The 23385-nt window shown below is 35.3% G+C and overlaps 1 protein-coding gene and 1 long non-coding RNA gene across 4 annotated transcripts; both read right to left on the bottom strand.

Annotated features, from left to right (window-relative positions):
• Positions 1 to 2132: 2132 nt before the first annotated feature.
• Positions 2133 to 7421, bottom strand: LOC132303717 (uncharacterized). Of its 3 annotated transcripts, none has more exons than XR_009481315.1 (6): positions 7008 to 7421; positions 5707 to 5772; positions 5384 to 5443; positions 3772 to 4136; positions 3493 to 3698; positions 2133 to 3306 (listed from the first exon to the last, which is right to left on the bottom strand). It is a non-coding gene; the product is annotated as an uncharacterized LOC132303717 (long non-coding RNA). The 3 variants fall into 3 exon arrangements; XR_009481314.1 differs by having other exon boundaries at positions 7012 to 7420; XR_009481316.1 differs by lacking the exon at positions 5384 to 5443 and having other exon boundaries at positions 7012 to 7419.
• Positions 7422 to 11178: 3757 nt separating this feature from the next.
• LOC132305245 (glutenin, high molecular weight subunit PW212-like) lies at positions 11179 to 13001 on the bottom strand. Its single transcript, XM_059802918.1, has 4 exons — positions 12879 to 13001; positions 12719 to 12781; positions 12324 to 12392; positions 11179 to 11679 (listed from the first exon to the last, which is right to left on the bottom strand). The coding sequence occupies exons 1-4, from the start codon at positions 12999 to 13001 to the stop codon at positions 11179 to 11181; spliced, it is 756 nt and encodes a 251-aa protein (XP_059658901.1).
• Between the last annotated feature and the right edge of the window lie 10384 nt (positions 13002 to 23385).

Genomic DNA, 23385 nt, shown 5'->3' with positions numbered 1-23385 from the left:
GCAAGGCCAAAATGGCTCCGATAAGACCCGCTTTCATCATTCCGATGGGTGATCAAGAACAGACCCAGAAAATTGGGTAAGGGGGCAAAAGTGAAATATTTTTATAATTTAAGGAGGGGCAACACTAAAATTTCATTGGTATATAAGTGTAATATGAAAAAATTTCTAGTATTTAGTTTTAAAAAAAAAAAATTTGAGTGGGTGCAATTGCCCCTCTTTAAGTCCGTGCCTCGGGTGATTGACTGTTTTGTCAACTTTTCGACGGGAGTGCGTGTGTAATTTTGTTGTTGTGGGTATATAATAAGTCGTATAAATATATATAGAGATAGAGAGAGTTGAGAAAATGAGAGAGTGCGCGTGGTGTTGGAGATGGTGAAGATGTTTGGCCTGGTTGGTGGCGGCGGCGGCCTGGTGGGAGCTGGTGTTAGTTAGGTTGGGTGAACAGATGGGAAAAGAAGATAAAAGATGAGGGTAAAATAATAGTTTCACCATTAAGGTATTGTTGTAATTTTTGAAGCTCAAAGGATATGTCTTTTTAGACAAAGAGAAGGCTAGATTCGTCATTCACTAGACGAAATTGTGACGACTGGGGCTGATTGTAATGAAATGGGGTGCGTAATAAGATCCATACTTAACCAGAGAGTGTATTAATTCCAAATTTTAAAGGATGTGATAGTTTCTGCTTTTCATGTGACATAGCGCCTAGAAGCATGAGAGTAAATTAAATGTACCGATACAATCAAATGATAACAAATTATCAAGTCTAAGCATTTTCAAGTATTTAAAAGCTCAGAGTCACACCACAAAAGTGTTGCTTCTGTTCCCCACTATTAACATGTTAGTCACCGATACTACCAACAAATTATCAAAGTCTAGACATTTACAAGTCGCATTCAAGTATTTAGTGTTTGCTTGATCTTGATTATCTAAATACTGTGAAAACACTCGTCAGCTCTTTGAGTACGGGTAACCGTCCTATTTTCATGAGAATGCTGAGTTATAATACTATTATATATATGCATGTATTATTATAGTAGTCTTTTTGCTTAGAAATAATGTTGTTTATAATAGTAGATGTGGAAGAAGGTGCGAAATCGATCAAAGAACACGAGCTGCGGTTAGGGCTACCAAAAAGACTACTATAATAATACATGCATATATAATAGTATTATAACTTAGCATTCTCACGTTTTTTCTTGATAATTTTCATCTCCTCACTAACGTTTGCAAAGTCAGCATCACTGGCATCGACTCGACTGAAAATAGGACAGTTACTCGTACACAGAGCTGATAACATTAATTTCAGAGTCAAAGATTTAAAGAGCCCATTTGAGACAAAGAAATGGGTCATGCCCATAGGCCCTTTCCAGAATATTCCTACGCTAGAATACACAACCCAGACATCCTCTACACGCACGAACAAAGTGAATAACTAGGAGTAAAATGGTCATTTCAAACAGAATTGGATATTATCGTGCATACCATCGGATAGACAATGAAAAAACCCATGTAATTTAAAAGAATACTTACACAGTTGGACACAAAATAACAGTTTACAACAAGTTTCAATACATACTGATATAAGGAGTTCAAAATAGGTAGGACTGAGCTAAACCATCCTTGATATGCTACCGTCCCATACCGGTGCATATACACATATATAAATAGGACTTAACTTTTCTTCTTCTTCTTCTTCTTCTTTTTTTCATTTTTTTTTTTTCATGATTATTTTTTTTTTCAAATCACGTTTCATTTTTTTTTTTTCATGATTTTTTTTTTTATATGATTTTTAGTCCCTTTGGGACCCATTCTTCCGTTGGAACGCAACTAGTCCGTAAGGACCCATTGTTCTAACGAAAAACATTCAAAATGAGAAAATATAAATAACAGAAGAAACGGTATCAAAAACTGAGTCCCGAGCAGAGAGATATGCCCCAAACAAGTTCGACAATTTCTAAATACCTAGTAAGGTTTAGCAATGCCGCCTCGCTTTTCTAACGGAAATAGCAAATCAATAAAATCACTATTCGCTTCCGCATTCGGATCCGTTATCGGATCATCCTTACGGTTCATCACAGGAGTTTTGGGATTGGCTAGGGTGGTCTGGTCAGACATCTTTGGAAGATTCAAAATAAGAAAATATGAACAACGGAAGAAACGGCGTCGAAAACCGAGTCCCAAGCAGAAAGTTATGCCCCAAACAAGTTCGGCGGCAACCGATCCAAATTAAATTGCAAAATGGTCCCTAAGATGAAAAATAATTACTTTACAGTAATTACACAAAAACCCCTAAAGTTTAAAAAATTACAAAATGGTCATGCATCTATACCCTTTACAAGAAAAGTAAGCACTTAGCATGCTTTTCTACAAAAGTGAAAATACAAACTTGATAAACCTTGGCTCCATGTCTAGGAGAGACATGATGCCCCTCACTCCCATCCTCATTATTGAAATTTTTGATGTGTAGGGGATCGACTTCATGGGACCATTTCCATCTTCTTATGGCTATGAGTAAATCCTTGTAGCGGTGAATTGTGTTTCCAAATGGGTTGAAATGTCTTCCCATTATTTAGATCATCAATATCAAGCACAGTGACGGAGCCAGGATTTCAAGTAAGGAGGGCACACTGCCAAAATAAAAAAAAAAAAGCACGGAGTACATATATATATATATATATATATATATATATATATATATATAACAACTATAAAATTCAAAAAGACAAATAAGAAGAAAATTATTAAAATATAAAAAGAAAAAAAAAAAAAAAAAAAAAGAACTCTAATAAAAAATAATTAAAAATTTTCAATTGAAAAAAAAAAAATGACTTTTTCTACTAAGAAAATTTAAGGAATGTGAGAGTAAAAGAGAAAATAAAGAAAAAATAAGAATATAATTTTAAGAACTACAAATTTGAGGGAGACACTATATAAATTTTTTCATATATATTGAATTTTTTTTAAAAATCACCACATATATTATAGGTTGTTGGCTAACTCAGGGGGGCACGTGGCCCCTGGGCCTTTATTGGCTCCGTCCCTGATCAAGCACCATTTCTGGTTTATTTCCAACCTCATGTCTCCACAACTCCCACCATTTTCAGTTTATGGAATTTTTCCTTGAGGCTTTCATTGTCTGGCCATTTTGGGTTTATTTCCAACCTCATGGTCTCCACAACTCCCACCAACTCTGTCCATTCCGTCTGCAATTCAAGGATATGCCCCGTGAAAGACACCAACTATGAGTCAGCTGACTGAACGGATAATGTTGGCGGTATTTGGATGATTTCCAACTGCGTCCCATATCTGTAATCGCATTAAAAAATAAGACATCATTCCTAATTGAAAAATAATACGAGAGAGTGATAAAATAAAAACTTTAGAACTAGAATTAGGCTAGTCAAAATGCATCAAATGTCAATAGATGTATATACTATATAATATATATAAATTGGTGATAGCCTTCAAATCTTTAATGGTTAAAACAACCACCTTGCTCATTTCCAAAACCTCTCCTGCCAGGCCATCATGTTCTTTCCTCATCTCATCTTTCCTATCCTCCATGTCACACACCTTTCTCTTCAGTTTGTCCCTTTTAATCTTCAGTATGGTTCTCTCTGCCGTCAAGTTCTCTAGTTCATTCTGAGAAGCATTAACCTGCCTGAGCAGGTAGTGCGATTTCGCACCTTCTTCCATACCTATTATAAACAACATTTCTTAGCAAAAAGACAACTATAATAATACATGCATATTATAACTCAGCATTCTCACCGATTTTCTTGATATTTTGTATCCCCGCGTTTGCAAAAGTCAGCAACTCGCATCAACGTGAAGGAAAAAAGGACGGTAAACCATACGCAAAGACCTCACGAGTGTCTTCGCAGTATTTAGATCATTAAGATCAAGCACCGCTACCTTTTTCAATTTATGGAATTTGTCCTGAGGCTTTCATTGTCAGTCCATATCTCTAGTTTATTTTCAACCTCATGGTCTCCACAACTCCAACCAACTCTGTCCGTTTCGTCTGGATTTTCCCCGTCAATGACACCAACTGTGAGTTGGCTGACTGAAACTTCCTGAGACGTTTCAATGGGAACGGTGGTGGTATTTGGATGATTTCCAGCTGCGTCCCATATCTGTAATAGCATTAAAAAATAAGATGACCACGTTTCTAATTGAAAAATAATATGAGAGAGGGAGCGATAAAATGAAAACTGTAGAACTAGAATTACACCAGTCAAAATGCATCAAATGCCAATAGAAGTATACAATATATATACATAACCACAACCTGACCTTACTAAAAATAGAAGTGCAAAATTGAGCAAACTTAGAATAAAACCATGTAAAAAATATACATATAGCATTATTACTAAGGAAGGTCGTATTGAAACATCTACAGCAATTAAAAACACGTCTTCTTCCTAAATAATTTATATTTATCAGATTCAATGCTTAAAAAAACTCTTCAAATGCACATGGATCCTTCTTTAATAATAAATTAATGTAATAAATCTACAAACACGAAAGGAGCAAATGGAAGTGTTCAGATAGAAATATCAGGAAAAACTAGTTATTTGTGGTCAATTCATATTCATGTTCGTTATGGAACAGAATTCATTTTTAAGAATGGCAAAAAACCTGTAAGTAATATCTGGACTAGCCATATTATACTACCAACCAGATGAAAAAGTTTTCAGAAAGAAGGTAACAACCATCAAAATCTAAGCTGTAAAGCAGTTTATAACAGGATAAAAACAGCAACAGCACATTGAAGTTATACACCACAAAGGATTAAGAAAGAAAAACTAAAGGGCTAGAAAATATATCAACCAAAATCAAGTGTTGTTTAATTCAATTTTAGGCTAAATCAAAATATATCAACCACCTTGGCCACTAGTGTGGATTGGCCATTATCAACACAAATGACATCTAAATACTATCAATTCCACCACCACAACACACACACACAATCTTTAACACGCAAATATAAATGCAATAAACAGCAGAAAGAGAGACAAAGATAGCTATTGCAATAAACAGCAAGAAGAGAGACACTATGCTCAATAGTATGTCTTTAACTCTAAATTTCCTTCAATTGTAAGTGCTTTGACTTAATTTGAGTGCATTAACATATTATCAACATCATCAATTATCATCACTAGAGTCAACGTTGACATCAACATCATCATAACGTTGACATTATCATCCTCATCTTGAATCATCATCTAGAATCATGTAATCCTTTTGCATAGATATACATTTGATTAAGATAAACTGAAAAGAGACTTCCTATCATAATTGGCCATTTTAAAACCAACATCCCTACTAGGATGGTAAGGAGATTTATATAATTCAATTAGCTAGGCAAAAAAAAACATACCTATTTTCTTTCTGCCAACTCCACCCATTCCCATCAACTATCTTCTTCCAGAAAAGAGACCTATATTATTAGGACAAAAGAGGAAAAGTTTTAAAAGGTTAATAAACTTGTAAAACATATATTCTGAAATTGAAAACTAAACTTCTGAGTCTTTAATTCCCATTAATAAATTGTTCGAGCATCACATCATAACAATATAATATATATGTATGTAGAAACAAAAACAAAAACAAAAAAATCAGTATGTAAAACATGAATAAATAAACGTAACCAATAGCTAAAAATGCCAAATAAAATTTTAGAAAAAATATTGAGTTTGTTACCTGATGACTGAGGAGACATGTTTCTTGAACCTTGTTCTTGTTAAATGTTAAGGCCCGATGCTAACCCTAAAAATAAGAAAACACTCAAGTTGTGAGGAAGAGATTTCACAATCTCACTCATAACAATTAAAATACCACCATCTAAGTACTATCTGTATCATGTATCAACCCAACCCAACTATGCTTTTAGTCAAAATGTTGGACAACTATCCATAGAAAGAGATGTGATAACGGATAAGTGTGATTAACACATATTATAATTAACTCTTATGTTAAATTAATCAATAACAAAGTACAGTGCATCAGTTTAGGAATAATCTTCAAAATTAACAAATCAATTTCCTGATATTCTGCATTCTAATAGCAAAAGAAAATCAAAAACAAAAATTTGAAAATAAAAATATGGCAGAAAGATTGAATATATCCTTTGTACATTACACAGATTGTATTTCTATGTGAAACAAAACATCTAGGATTTCTCAATGGGGTGGGCTAAATCAAAATATATCAACCAAAATAAAATGTTGTTTAATTCAATTTTAGTTAACTAACAATGTTTCTTTAGACAATTGACTGATTAAGGCATAAAAAATCCTATTTGGGTAATTAATAATAAAATAAAATAAAAATTACCGATTTATTTTCTGAACAATTCACCACTCAGTACCTTATCTCTGCTTTTGACCAATTTACTAATCCTATTTGAGAATGTACTAGTGGAAGCAGAGTGTGAGGTAGTTCATGGCAAGCCCCTTCCAACGCTATAGAATTCACTCAAAAGCATGCTTTTTGTAAGTATTTTAATTTTCAAGAAGTAACTTTAGAGATTTACCCTATATTAACTACTTTTGCTTGTCAAAGTTCTTGTTATGATTTTTTTTTTTAGTTCTGAAAAGATTTACATCTTCAAAAAGCTTGGCATGTTGATAAAATTGTTTCACATTCAATCTCTACAGATCTCTAATCCAATTCAGATTCCTTTCTTTTCTTTTCTTTTTTTTTTGTCTTTTTTCCTTTTTCATGCCCAGATTCAAATTTTCTTGTAGACATAATTGACAACAAAAAAAACAGAAACACAAGTTATAGAAATAAAAATATATATATTTGTTTTGCTGAAATAAAATGTAGATTACGGTGATTACCTCAACATGCAATGCAAATTTTGTTACTTCATATTGTAAAAAAAAAAATTATATAAAAAAGATCATAAAAAATTTCACCAAATAGGATATAGTTTGCAAAACAAGAATTACAGAGCTTGAAAAGTTGATTTAGAAAAAAAATTAAAACAAAACCCATACATACAAGTTAGCAGTTGCTGAGAAGCTTGAGAGTTGAGAGACAGCGGCTGAAGCTTGTGAACGGCGAACCCGAACTGGAACAACGGCCCATGGAAACTGAAAGATATGGGTTTTGATTTTCGGAACAATCTGAAATGATATGCCGATATGGGTTTTGATATAGGTAATAGGTTTTCAACTTTAGATTCTTGCAGACTAAACTGAAATATATGGGTTTTGAACTTTCTGATTCTTGTAGATTTTGTAGTTTGCAGTTGCAAAGAGAGAGAGAGAGGAAGGGGCAAGTTGAAAGTTGAGAACGAGAATAGGGATGGAGGCGATTGGGGAGGCTGAAATGATTTGCCCTAAAATGCAAATCTGGTCAAACCTACCAGTCATTGGGGAGGCTGAAATGATTTGCCCTAAAATGCAGATCTGGTCAAACCTACCGATCAAAAAGCGTACCAGAGTAGTAGAATTTGGCTGATTTGATTCTCACGTAATAACAATGATATTTTTGGTGTTTGGTGTTTTCAAACCCAACAATAATTTATCACCAAAAAATAACTACTAAAATTTTGAACTACTTTACTTTTGTGTTTTTTGTTGACCCATCACCCATGGTCTATATATTGTGAGGCCCCATAAATTTTGAGGCTCTAGGCCACCGTTTTTATCGCCTTTGGGTCAGGATCGGTCCTGTGTTTATTTGGCTTGGACTTGTTATTTTATTTTAGTATGATGGCTGAATTAACTTAGGCTTGATTGGGTGGACTAATTCTATTAGTAATTTTTTTTTTTGACTAGGCTAAAATTAGAAAGAAACAATCTTTAATTGTTTTGATGACTCAAAAGAAAGGAAAAGTTCATAGACGGTCATACATGTATTCACCATCCAACGATAATTGTAAATGTGCAAAGCATTTCGGGATAATTCAGTCTTCTAATCTTGAGGGCCCATAAATTCTGAGGGCAAGTTCAAAGTTGATAACAAGAATAGAGATGGGAGGCGATTGGAGAGGCTGAAATGATTTGCCCTAAAAATATTTTTTTGGTTTGGTGACCTATCATCCATGGGTTTAAAAATTTTGAAAATTTTAAGGCCCAACGCAACAGCCTTTGTCGCCTTGGGTCAGGGCAGGCCATGGGCTTATTTGGCTTGAGCCTTTATTTTAGTACGGTGGTTTAGTTGACTAGCTGAATTGGGTGGGTTAATTTTGGAATGTGCTAATACCATTAATAATTTTTATTTAGGCTGAACTAAAATTAGTATAGTAATTTTTTTTTTTTTTTTTAGTGGGCTCAAGTCTACTAGAGCCCACCTACATCCACCCTTGAAAGAGAGAGAGAGAGATGTAGAGAGAGAAAGAGTAGGATGTAGAGAGAGACACTTTCAGCTATGGAGTATACTGTTTGTTAGGGACCGACTCTCTGCAGTGAATTTGTCTTCGGTTTCCAATAGTTACCAATAGAGTACCGAATATTTAGAAGTGCATTAATGCCAATTTGAAGAGAAATTATCTTCGTTTTTTTTTTTAACCCCCTTACAAGAAAACACTCAGGCCTGATTAGCGCGGCAACTCAGGCGAGTTGGGCAGGTTTGATGTATAATTTAAGTTCAACCCACCATATAAAATGCTAAACCCAAATTCACCCCTAATCATATTCTCAATCTTATTTACTCAACCCGAACCGGAACCCAACCCATCCTACTACTTTTAAATTCGGGTTTGTAACTCTGGCTTAGATTTTGTGGTAAAACTTTGAGTTAATTTGGATTACTCATATGGATAATCTTCCCACCGAAAATTTAATATGATCTTAAAATTAGTTTTAGATTAAATTATTTTTAAACAAGAAAAAGTTCAAACACTTTTTGTAGATTCAACTTTCTTTGTTAAATCTTAACCTATTGTATGTTAATATTTAGGAGACTTAATTTTCTAAGATTTTGTTTATTTTAAAGTAAAAATATATATATAAAATAATATTATAATTTGGGTTCAGATTGACTGGGATTGTTAGCACTTCAACCCAAACCCAACTCTAATTCAATTTGAGTTGAGATTTCAACCCAAGCCCAACCCTATTTTAAAAAATGATTGCCCAAGACTACGAAAAATCAGGCTGGGCTTGAGTTTCCCAACCCAAGTCCTACTGGTTACAGATTGACCATTTCAAGAGTGAAACTCATGCGGGTGTGCACTGAGAAGGTGATCTGTTTCCTTTTATAATGAGAATTTACTATTTTATCCTTATACTTTATGTTATATATAAAATTATCCTTATTGTTGGAAGAAAGTTAATGTTTATTACCAAATGACCAATTGGTCAACCGGTATCACCCCTTCCTCTCCAAATGGGAGGTTGGGGGTGCCCTAATTGCTTTAACTTTTTTAAAAAAAAAAAAAGAAAAAAAAAATAGTTAAGGTTTATTATATTTCTAAATGTGAGTGGCTATTATTTGAGTGGAAAAATTATAAAAAAATTACTTGAATAATTTGAGTTGGAAATTAAAAATTGCCAATGGAATCGGGATCTTAAATGATTGTAGAGATAGGCTAGGCTAGATATTTATTTACTAATTCATTTTGGATGGGCCGGGAAAGGATGCCCACTCATTGCCATCCCTACTACCTTCCCGTGTTCATGCATCAGACATTATTGCGTAGACATGAAGATTAATTACAATGCTCATTATCAAAAGTTAGTAACAGTAAAAAAAATCAAACTTGTGAGTTGTTTTAACAATACAATTTAGTACTAACATTGATTTTTTTTATTTTTATAAAATATTAAATTCATTGTTAAATGCATAATTAATTATAAAATTGGAAAAGCAGTAGTTTAAATGAACTTGAATTTCAACTCAGAGACATGATATACCAAATATGTCAGGGAGAAGGTAATCTTAGACTTCAATTCAACTCAAGTTAAGTTCAACTCAAAGGGACATGATGTACCAGTATGTTAGGGAGAAGGTAATCTTAGACTTCAATTCAACTCAAGTTAAGTTCAACTCAAAGGGACATGATGTACCAGTATGTTAGGGAGAAAGTTGTTGTTCATACCTTTGATTCGATTCATAATCAAATTTAAGTTTTTGCGTGCGAAATTATAATTTTTCTAAATTAATTGGCGTTCTATACCGAGGTATCCCCTAATAAATAAATAAAACAACCAATTCACGAGGTCAATACCAATATACCACTGCCATATTCATATTGGCAAAAGCTTGTAGCATTATCAATGTGAGAGATTCCAATATCATATTGGTTTGACATATATGATATATCCACTTCACTGAAACTTCAATCCAAAAAAGAACTTGTTACCTTTTGAGTCTGAACATAAAGTAACCAACAGAAATTACTTCTAAAAGCTAGTCTCCATGAGACAACCATTAGGCACTTGTACACGTTCAAAAACAGTTTTCAAGATCAGAAAAATATTTAAAACTGAACCAATCACGCCCTCAAAAACTTAAATTTGATTATGAACTTGATATTTTGCTCTAGACAAGCAACTAGTAAGAATCTAGGGCAAAAATAATCAATCCTGCTGTTGAATAAATGTATAATCAACACCACTTGTTAAACAAATTATCAATCAACATAATCACAATTGACATATTTATCAAAATAAATTCCTAAATCGTATTGCAATAGGCCCTGTAAAATGCCGCAAATTGAATATTAAAAAATAAAAAAAAAATCCAATCTTGTAACAAGTAAATTCAAATAATAAAAGACAAAAGCAATGGAAAAATCCCATATGGCAACGCCATTCATGGAGTTTCAAAAAGGCCTGCTGATCAAACAACCAAATAATCAAGGAATAAGAAAAATGAAAACCAACCAATAGTCTCATTTTATCCTTGTTTGCAATTTCAGAATAGTTGATCAATCAAGCGCTTGCAACCGACCAATACCCGAAAGCTCTAACATGTAACACAATAAAATGTCAACCAGTTCTTCATCTAAGTACTCAATGCAGAAAGATTAACTATAACGGCTGAACGAAGTCCGGACCAAAACAAACAATAACAATCGAAAATTAACTCAATATCACTAAGCTATCCTCATGATTCAATATATGTCTGACGACAAAACCAATCTAGAACTATATGGAAGGCATACAGAAACACTGACAAGCACTAGTAATGACTTAACCATAAACCAATCACCACACATCAACCCTGGGGTGAGGTCTTGGCAACACTGCCAGACTGCACAGCCTGAGAAGCTGGCGCTGAACTGCCATCGGTAGGATATGCTGGAGTCTGTGAATAACCACCACCGTAAGAGCTGTTATATGGAGGTGGCTGCTGCTGCTGCCCATAACCTGGCTGAGCTACTGGCAGAGCACCGTAAGGTGGGGCTCCATATCCTGGTTGAGCCGTTGCAGTGCCATACCCAGAGGTTGGAGCTCGCTGGGCACCGGAATCAGTTTGAGCATAACCAGATTGAGTAGGAGCTGGTTGAGAATGGGGATACCCAGGCTGGGCATAGCCTCCTTGGACACCCGGTGACTGTTGGGCCTGCCCATAAGCTGTATGATTGGCTGGAGGCTTCTGAGCCTGAGGTGTTCCGTGGTCGGGGGCATCTCCATTAGGCTGCTGAGTCCCATAACCTGTCTGGGATGTTGGTGGTGTTGGGGATAAATAACTCCCTCCAACCCACTCAACGGTCGGCTGTTATTGAGAGTTAAATTCTTAATTCATCACACACAGCGGAAGCATCATCACATCACATTAACACAAGCATATATAGAGATAACAATCATGCACATCCACGCATAACACAATATTTTATATGGTTCACCCAACTTTAAGGTTACGTCCATGGAAGATAGAGATTTCACTATTATGAATAAAAGAAGAGAATATACAACCACATGTCAAAACCCCCACTCATTCACTCATCATCTCTTTTGAGACTACATTTATACACTCAAGAATTACATATACGCCCCCCTCTCCTTACAACACTCACCCTTAAACCCCTTACATCTTTTCCTCTTCTCTCTCTCTAAACCCCTCATACCTATCTCTATTTATAGAGTCTTCAAAACTCAATTCCTTGTTGGACAAGTATTCCTCAAATCCAATTCCTTGTTGGACAAGGATCAACTTACCTATAAGGAGTTACCATATCCATCTTCAACTCTAAAATAGCAGGTATAACTTCATTCCCAAATCTTTAGCCTTTTTTCCCAAGTTTCTGGATTCCAAAACCAATTAGGAAACATTTTCTCGCAGCTTCCAAAACAAAAAAAGAAACTAATTTTTTGCACACAAATTTTGAGCCACAAACCCAACAGGGGGCATTCCATAACCTGGCTGGGTAGATCCTTGAGGCGGATAACTAGCAGGGCTGGAGCTAGGCTGCCGACCAACATTGTATCCTGTTGAGATTTTATCTCTTATAATACAACTGTAGAATTGAATTATTTACTCCTTGATTTAGGACTAATTGGTCGGTAATTAGTTACCTATTTTAGTTAGGTCATATTTTATAAATTGGATGTAACACCATCAATGAATATACAGAATATAATTTCAATCCTTATATTTTTCTCTGAATTGAAACATAGTATCAGAGCCAGGTTTGAACAAGTAGCTTTGAATTGTTGTTCAACCATATCTTTGAAATTCATTGAATCATCCATTAGTTTTATTTTTTATTTCTTATTGAACCATACCACTCCACCATCATCACCCGGTCACAGACCCAACCAAAATTTTGACCCACGCCATCATCATCAATCAGATTCCCATTTTTGGACCAATCAAACTACAAAGGTTCACCATCAAACTCACATGTACAAGCTGGACCCCTTGACTCCTTTCCACCAATGGTGTTTTTTATTTCAAAGCAAGCATTAAACGACCTGCCTATGCAGTGGTACTGAATGCAGTAACATAAAGGAGTCCCCATCGCGAGCCACCGTTTTTTTTCCCATCGCACTATCCACCGGCCGTTCATCAATCAGCTGTGTCCCGGCCGGAGCCATCGTCAACGGTGGGTTCTTCTCAGATCAGATCAGCCACAGCCGGCTATTTCTTCTTTGCCGGCGACGCACTGCTACACCAATTTTTCTTCGCCGGCGACGCAAGCCACCTTGCCCGCCAGTTGTGTCCATAGCCGTCGCCGCTCTCTGCCGTCGTTAAATCTGTCGTTGCTGGATCTATTCTCTGCCATCGTGGCCGTCCCATATGCTCTTTGCCGTCGCTGTCGATTAAGCCGACTTTTTGTTGCTTAACAGAGACGCAAATAAGTTCCTTGAATATATATATATATATATTATAAAAAAAATGAGTGAAAAAAATATTGAATCATCTGGAGCAGACAAGTCTACCTACAAATGCACTCATTGCAACCAGATTGGTCATACTAAAAGTCGTCGTTTCAAACTTGTGGGATATCCGGAATGGTAGGATCATCGCTGTTGGAAGAAGAATTCAACGAAGACCTCTACTGCAGCAGTTGTTAAGACAACAGATAATGGTGGTAAGGTTTTCAATATTTCTTCACCTGTTGCTAATAGTGCATGGATAATTGATTCTGGTGCCACAGATCATATGACATTTGATTCTAAACAGGTCTCACCTCTTAATTCATCCTCACACAAATTTGTTTCTACTGCCAATGGGACTTCAACCCCAGTTCTTGGGAAAGATCTTTGACACTCACTGATAATCTGCATTTAGATTCTGTTTTAATTGTTCCATCTTTACATTATAATCTTTTGTCAGTTTTTCACATAACCACAGCTTTATCTTGTGTTGTCATTTTTTGGCCTGATTTTTGTGTGTTTAAGGACATCCAAACAAAGCAGACGATTGGTTGTGGTATTAGGCGAGGGAAACTGTATTACTTGGACTTGATGTCTAAAAGTTCTGACAAGTTACGACAAGCATTGAAAGTGGATGGTTCTGAGGGGGAGAAAAAGAAATCTGAAATCTGGCTGTGGCATCGACGTCTAGGGCATGCTTCCATTAGTTATCTGAAAAAATTATATCCTAGTTTGTTTGCACAATTTAATATTTCTAGTTTTCGCTGTGATGTTTGTGAAAAAGCAAAGAGCCACCGTGTTTCGTATCCATTATGTTTGCATAAAAGTCCGCTTCCTTTTATGATTATACATTCTGATGTTTGGGGTCTGTCCAAAGTCACTACTTTAGGTGGATCCCGTTGGTTTGTTACTTTTATTAATGATTGTACCAAGATGACCTGGTTGTGCTTGATGAAGTCCAAAGGTGAAGTGAACTTATTGTTTCAGAAATTTCATAAAATGGTTAAAACTCAATACAATGCACATGTTCAGGTTCTTCGTAGTGACAATGGTGGAGAATATCAGAGTTTTGACCTTCAGCGGTATTTGGAAGCACATGGAACTATTCATCAAACCACTTGTTCCAATACGCCCTAGTAGAACGGGGTTGCATAGTGAAAAAATCGACACTTGTTGGAGGTTGTTCGTGCTTCATTGATCGAAGCGCATATGCCATTATCGTATTGGGGAGAAGCACTTACCTCTACAGCATATCTAATTAATCGAGTACCTATTGCCTTCCGGACACCATTGCAGGCTCTCACTAACACAGTTGTTGCCCCAACAGTCCCAAATCTACCTCCTCATGTCTTTGGTTGTGTAACATTTGTACACCTCCATAAGCATCAATGCAACAAGCTAACTCCTCGAGCATTGCGATGTGTTTTTCTCGGATATGCTACTCATCAAAAGGGGTATCGCTGTTATCACCCTCCAACTCAACGAATGCTTATCACAATGGATGTTGTCTTCCATGAAAACTCGATGTATTTTTCCTCTACGTCTGAATTTTAGGGGGAGTACCAGAACGAAATTCAGACTCTAGATTATGATTATCACACTTTTGAGGACATCAATTGTAGTGTTGATGACTCACAAATTAGACCAACCAATTAGGAATCAGGCGAATTGGATTTTAGTAGTATAAATTTGGATCAAAGTGGTGATAAACGCCCAGAAATGGAAAGTATGGTGCCAACCCTATTGTCGTCCGAGTTCGAGTCTCTCGCAACTTATATATCAAACCAATCGCCTGCTGAGGATGTTCCTGATTTAGTGCCTGAGCCACTCAGAAAACAATTATCTCCGCGTCACACTAGAGGTATTCCTAAACCCACATATGAACCCGAACTTTCTAGTAAAGTTAAATATCCCATGAGCAATTATGTGTCGAACCATCGTTTGTTAGAATCAAATTTGTCATTTATAAATCAATTATCTACTATATCTATTCCTAACAGTGTGCAGGAAGCCTTAGCTGACCTTAGATGGAAAGCAGCTATGAACGAGGAGATGAAATCCTTGCAGAAAAATAAAACTTGGGAACTCATTGATCCTCCACCAGAAAAGAAACTAGTTGGATGTCGATGGATTTACACTGTAAAGTATAGAACCGATGGCACAGTTGAACGCTTTAAAGCAAGATTGGTGGCAAAAGGTTACACCCAAACCTATGGAATCGATTACACAAAGACGTTTGCACCTGTAGCCAAAATCAACACAGTTCGAGTCTTGTTGTCTTTAGTTGCGAACTTGGATTGGCCATTGCAACAATTCGATGTGAAAAATGGCTTTCTACATAGTGAATTATCTGAAGAAGTCTACATGAATCTCCCACCAGAATGCATGATACCTGAAAAGTATAGTCGGAATGTCTGCAGGTTAAAAAAATCATTATATGGGTTGAAACAATCTCCAAGAGCATGGTTTGGAAGATTTATAAAGTCTATGATAGCCTTTGACTACCGTCAGAGCAATTCAGACCACATGTTATTTCTGAAGAAACAACAAGGTAAGATCACTACACTTATTGTATATGTAGATGACATGGTGGTTACAGGGAATGATCTTGAAAAAATGAAGGCTCTCAAGAAGTACTTGTCCAGAGAATTCAAAATGAAAGATCTAGGTCCTTTGAGATATTTTCTTGGGATTGAAGTATCTCGATCTAATAAAGGAATCTTTCTATCTCAAAGAAAATATGCCTTAGATCTGTTACAAGAGACTGGTATGACAGCAAGTCAACCAGCTGAGACACCGGTGGAAGAAGAACTAAAGTTATGTGTTGAGTCCAATCAAGTACCTGCTAATTAAGGAAGATACCAAAGACTTGTAGAGAGATTGATGTACTTAGCACACACAAGACCGGATCTGACTTATGCATTAAGCATTGTTAGCCAGTTTATGCATGATCTTAGAGAGCAACATACGAATGCAGTTATGTGCATTTTGAGGTATTTGAAATCTGCTCTTGGAAAATGAATTTTGTTCACTAAAAATGCTGGTTATCAAAACATAGATGCATATACTGATGCTGACTGGGCTGGAGCTATAGATGATAGGCGATCTACTTCTAGTTACTTTACTTTTGTAGGAGGTAATCTTGTTACATGGAGAAGCAAGAAACAAAATGTTGTTGCTCGCTCGAGTGCAGAAGCTGAATTCAGAGGTATGGCGCTTGCACTTTGTGAAGCATTGTGGTTAAGACTTCTCTTGCGGGATTTAAGTTATCTACCTAGGCAACCTATTCGACTATATTGTGAGAATAAAGCAGCATGTGATATTGCTCATAATCCGGTTCAACATAATCGTACAAAGCATGTCGAAATAAATAGATTCTTCATTAAGGAGAAGTTGGACGGAAAAATTGTAGAGTTGCTTAAAATTCATTCTGAGGATCAACTGGCCGACGTTCTCACCAAAGCAGTCTCAAATCAAGTGTTTTCAAAAAATTTAGACAAGTTGGGCATATGTGACATCTATGCCCCAACTTGAGGAGGAGTGTTGATATTTTATCTCTTATAATACAGCTGTAGGATTGAATTATTTACTCCTTGATTTAGGGCTAATTGGTAGGTAATTAGTTACCTATTTTAGTTAGGTCATATTCTATAAATTGAATGTAACACCATCAATGAATATACAAAATATAATTTCAATCCTTATATTTTTCTCTGAATTGAAACATATCCTTGTTGGCCCATCGCAGATGACTGAACAGGTGGAGATGCTTGGTTGGTATTCCCTTGAGCTCCATACGAAAGTGCCTGACTGTCCGGTGTTGGGTTGGTCACATTACCATAACCAGTAGTAGAATTATAACCATGCTGCTGATCATACCCTGTATGAGGATTTGGCTGTTGCTGTCCATAACCAGGTTGGGCAGCAGGTGCATTATATATATATATAGACATATGTATGAGGCATGACTCTATTTTGTTGTAAAATTTGATTAATTGTAAAGACCAATGTATATTCCTAATTCAAATGGGGTTAATGATGTTGTAATGTAACATATGGTTGATGTTTACATCCATGGAAAATGTAGTATGTCATTTACAATGTGTTAAAACAGGTTTAGGTCGATTGTACAGCTTTTACATAGTTCATTTTTCTCATTTTTATCATTTCAGCATTTCCAGTAGCAGGTCCAGGGCTCTCAGAGCCATTTCGGCCGACCGAAATGGTGCTTCGGTCGACTGATCCATTACATAGCCTCGGAACTTTTACTGTGTGCACAACCGGCCAACCGAAATGTCTATTTCGGTCGACCGGTTCAAAAAGGGTCATTTCGGCTGACCGAAACCCCATTTCGGTCGACCGAAATGAATCTGTTTTGGTGCACTTTGTTCTTACTCTTGTATAAATAAACCCCCCAGCCTCATAATGTTATTTAGAGTCCCCTTATGTACATTTTTGGCATAACAACGATGAATGAACACTAGACATGAATGTGTTTGACTTAGGTGACCTTGGGTCCGGATAAGGACCCGTTTAACGATTCGGACCTACGAGTTCGGGTCTTTACAATGTGTATCAAATAATTATCCATAATTAATTTCGTTTATAAGTGTCTTAAATTTTTTTTTGAGTAATCATCCATAACCTTGTGCCCTAACTATGCAAAGATACAAACATAATTCTAAAATTTTGGAGTTATAGTTTCAGACCACACACACTAATTATTTACATATCTTTCAATTCTCTCCATGACACCACATTCTGTGTTTAAGCAAAAAGTTAGAAGTATTGAGCTAGCAACTTTTAAAAGGAAATCTAAGAACAATAATAATAAAAAAAAGAAATATATATACACACACACACTATGTTTAAGCAAAAATTTAAAGGTGTTGTTGGTGGCAACTTTCAAAATGAAATTTAAGAACAATCAAAGAAAAAGGAAATTCACTCCTAAAAGGAAATTTGAGTGAGGGTCTCTCTCTCCCTCAAAAGAAAACTAAATATGAGTGATAAAATTATGAAAAACACTTTCTATATATATATATATATATATATATATATATATATACATGTATGTATGTATGCCCAAATTTAAGGGTTATATATACATATATAGTTAGAACTCTTGCTTCTTCTTTTTTTAATTTTTTTTTCTTTTAATATATATAATTTTATTAATTTATTAATTATGAAGTAATTTTTTACACGTGATTTGGTACTTCTTCCATAGAGTATTTTCTATCTTTTATGGGATTTAAATGTGCACTTCCGGACTTTCATTTCACGGTTAGTGTTTTCTTAAATCTCTTTTTATTTAATATGTTTAGTTTTATTAATGGTTTATGTTACATATTTATAAAAATACATAAATAAGTTTTTTGTTTTTGTTTTTTTTCCTGCAAACTACATCTGTAAATAAAATTACGAATCAAAATTTACAGTTCTGCCTTTTCAATTTTTTTTTTTTTTTCTAATTGGTAGTAATCAATTATCTGTTATGAATTAACAAATAAAAAATGTCTACATGACTTTGGCTACTAACTCGAGTTTTGACTTTTCAAATTTCTACTATTTTATGAATCGAATACATCTCTTAATACTTTTCAAATATCGTCCGCGGCATACTCGGCGAGCCCAAAAATGATTCCGACAGGACCCGCTTTCATCATTCCGATGGGTGATCTGGAACAGACCCAGAAAATTGGGTAAGGGGGCAAAAGTGAAATATTTTTATAATTTAAGGAGGGGAGCACTAAAATTTGTGTAATATGAAAAAATTCCTAGTATTTAGTTTTTTTAAAAAAAAAAATTTTGAGGGGGTGCAATTGCCCCTGGAGCCTCTTTAAGTCCGTGCGTCGGGTGGAGCCTCTTTAAGTCCGTGCGTCGGGTGGAGCCTCTTTAAGTCCGTGAGTCAGGTGATTGACTGTTTTGTGCGTCTGGTGATTGACTGTTTTGTCAACTTTCCGGTGGGCGTGCGTGTGTAATTTTATTGTTGTGGGTATATAATAAGTTGTATATATATATATATATATATATATATATATAATCGTGTGTATATAGAGAGAGAGAGAGAGTTGAAAGAATGAGAAGAGTGCGTAGTGAAGAAGTTAGGCCTTGTTGGTGGCGGCGGCGGCGGCTTGGTGGGTGGTGGTGTTAGGCCCTGTTTGGATAAAATAGTAGTTTCACCATTAAGGTATTGTTGTAATTTTTGAAGCTCAAAGGTTATATATGTCTTTTTAGACAGAAGGCAAAATTCGTCATTTACTAGACGAAAATGTAACAGCTGGGGTTGATTGTAATGAGGTGGGGTGTGTAATAAGATCCATACATAACCAGAGTATTAATTCCAAATTTTAAAGGATGTGAGTGTGAATCACACTTAAAAGTGATAGTTTCTGCTTTTCATATGACATAGCGCCTAGAAGCATGAGAGTAAAATAAATGTACCGATACAATCAAATGATAACAAAGTATCAAGTCTAAGCATTTTCAAGTATTTAAAAGCTCAGAGTCACCACATAAGTGTTGCTTCTGTTCCCCGCTATCAATTTAAAAGTCGCATTCAAGTATTTCGTGTTTTGCTTGATCTTAGATTATCTAAATACTGTGAAGACACTCATCAGCTCTTGAGTATGGGTTCATTCACGGCAATGCCAATGATGCTGACTTTACTAATTCATCCTGAAAAGCCCTAACTTGTCCGAGCAGCTCGTGTTCTTTGATCAATTTCGCACCTTCTCCCACGTCTATTATGAACAACAACATTTCCAAGCAAAAAAACTACTATAATAATACATGCATATATAATAGTATTATAACTCAGCATTCTCACGTTTTTTCTTCATAATTTTCATCTCCTCACCAAAGTTTGCAACGTCAGCATCACTGGCATCCGCCTGACCGATAATAGGACAGTTACCCATACTCAAAGAGCCGATAAGTGCGTTCCCATTATCTAGATCATCAATATCAAGCACCACTACCTTTTCAGTTTATGGAATTTTTCCTTGAGGCTTTCATTGTCAGGCCATTTCTGGTGTATTTCCAACCTGGCCTCCACAACTCCCACCATTTTCAGTTTATGGAATTTTTCCTTGAGGCAGGCCATTTCTGGTTTATTTCTAACCTCTTGGTCTCCACAACTCCCACCAACTCTATCCATTCCGTCTGCAAGCTGAACGGATAATGTTGACCGTATTTGGATGATTTCCTGCTGCGTCCCATATCCATATCTGTAATAGCATTAAAAAATAAGACGAACACATTTCTAATTGAAAAATAATACGAGAGAGAGTAATAAAATGAAAACTGTAAGAACTAGAATTACACCAGTCAAAATGCATCAAATGTCAATAGATGTATATACTATATAATAATATATATACATAACCACAAACTGACCTTACTAAAAATAGAATTGCAAAATTGAGCAAATTTAGAATAAAATCATGTAAAAAATATACATATAGCATTATTTCTGAGGAAGGTCGAATTGAAACATCTACAACAATTAAAAACACCTCTTCTTCCAACATAATTTATATTTATCAGATTCAATGCTTAAAAAAACTCTTCAAATGCACATGGATCCTTCTATAATGATAAATTAATGTAATAAATCTACAAACACAAAAGGAGCAAATGGAAGTGTTCAGATAGAAATATCAGGGAAAAACTAGTTATTTGTGGTCAACTCATGTTCGTTATGGAACAGAATTCATTTTTAAGAATGGCAAAAAACCAGCACCTGCAAGTGATATCTGGACTAGGCATATTATACTACCAACCAGATGAAAAAGCTTTCAGAAAGAAGGTAACAACCATCTAAATCTAAGCTGTAAAGCAGTTTATAACATGATAAAAACAACAGCAGCACATTGAAGTTATACACCACAAAGGATTAAGAAAGAAAACCTAAAGGGCTAGAAAATATATCAACCAAAATCAACTGTTGTTTAATTCAATTTTAGGCTAAATCAAAATATATCAACGACCCTGGCCACCAGTGTGGATTGGCCATTATCAACACAAATGACATCTAAATACTATCAATTCCACCACCACAACACACACACAATCTTTAACACGCAAATATAAATGCAATAAACAGCAGAAAGAGAGACAAAGATAGCTATTGCAATAAACAGCAGGAAGAGAGACACTATGCTCAATAGTATGTCTTCAACTCTAAATTTCCTTCAATTGTAAATACTTTGACTTAATTTGAGTGCATCAACATATTATCAACATCATCAATTGTTATCACTAGAGTCAACGATGACATCAACATCATCATAACGTTGACATCATCACCCTCATCTTGAACCGTCATCTAGAATCACGTAATCCACTTGCATAGATATACATTTGATTAAGACAAACTGAAAAGAGACTTCCTATCATCTAAGAAGCACGGACACTCCAAAATGGGCGAAGAATCCGTGTCCGACACGTGTCGGACACGGACACGCGTCGGACACGCCCCGACACGTGTCGGACACGCCAAAAAACGTGTCTAGAATTTTTTTATTTTTTTTAATTTTCGGACACGGCTTGGACACGGCTCGGACACGGCTTGGACACGGCTCAGACAGCTCGGACACGGCTCAGACATGGCTCGGACACACTTTTCTGGATTTTTTTTTTTTTAATTTTTAATGCTGATATGTTCTATTTTTTGTTTTGTACTACCCTAAGGATGGTGATATATATATATACTAACCTAAAGATGCCACAATTCGCCGTGTCCGTGTCCTAAAGATGCTGATATATATATATATATACTAACATATCAGTGATATATATATATATATTCCAACCTAAACATATCAGTGTTTTTTTTTTTAAATTATTAATGCTGATATATATATATATATATATATATATATATATATATATATATATATATATATATACTATTCGCCGTGTCCGTGTCCTAATTTTTTTGGATTTGCCGTGTCGCTATGTCCGTGTCGTGTCGTATCCGTGTCCCGTATCCGTGTCCGTGCTTCTTAGCCTATCATAATTGGTCATTTTAAAACCAACATCACTGCTACGACGGTAAGGGGATTTATATAATTCAATTAGCTAGGCAAAAAAAACATACCTATTTTGTTTTTGCCCACTCCACCCATTCCCATGATCCCATCAATTCTCTTCTTCCAAAAAAGAGACCTATATTATTAGGACAAAAGAGGAAAAGTTTTAAAAGGTTAATAAACTTGTAAAACATATATTCTGAAATTGAAAACTAAACTTCCGAGTCGTTAATTCCCATTAATAAATTGTTCGAGCATCACATCATAACAATATTATATATATGTATGTAGAAACAAAAACAAAAACAAAAAATCAATATGTAAAATATGAATAAATAAACATAACCAATAGCTAAAAATGCCAAATAAAATTTTAGAAAAAGTATCGAGTTTGTTACCTGATGACTGAGGAGGCATGTTTCTTGAACCTTGTTCTTGCTAAATGTTAAGGCCTGATGCTAACCCTAAAAATAAGAAAACACTCAAGTTGTGAGGAAAAGGTTGCACAATCTCACTCATAACAATTAAAACACCACCATCTAAGTACTATCTGTATCATGTATGAACCCAACCCAACTATGCTTTCTGTCAAAATGTTGGCCACCTATCCGTAGAAAGAGGTGTGATTACAGATGAGTGTGATTAGCCCATATTATACTCAGCTCTTATGTTAAATTAATCCAATAACAAAGTACAATGCATCAGTTTAAGAATAATCTTCAAAATTAACAAATCAATATTATGATATTCTGCATTCTAATAATAAAAGAAAATCAAAAACAAAAATTAGAAAATAAAAATATAGCAGAAAGATTGAATATATCCTTCATACATTACATAGATTGTATTTCTGTGTGAAACAAAACATCCAGGATTTCTCAATGGGGTGGGCTAAATCAAAATATATCAACCAAAATCAAATGCTGTTTAATTCAATTTTAGTTAACTAACAATGTTTCTTTAGACAATGGACTGATTAAGGCATAGAAAATCCTATTTGGGTAATTAATAAAAAAAAAAAAATTACAAATTTAGTTCTGAACAATTCACCACTCAGTACCCTA

The sequence above is a fragment of the Cornus florida genome, unplaced genomic scaffold, assembly GCF_030987335.1.
Source record: "Cornus florida cultivar Cherokee Brave unplaced genomic scaffold, ASM3098733v1 CherokeeBrave_3.0.0_Hap2_Chr04, whole genome shotgun sequence".
Taxonomy (NCBI): Eukaryota; Viridiplantae; Streptophyta; class Magnoliopsida; order Cornales; family Cornaceae; genus Cornus; species Cornus florida.
The sequence above is the reverse complement of the archived record's forward strand: the minus strand, read 5'-3'. Positions and strand labels throughout refer to the sequence as shown.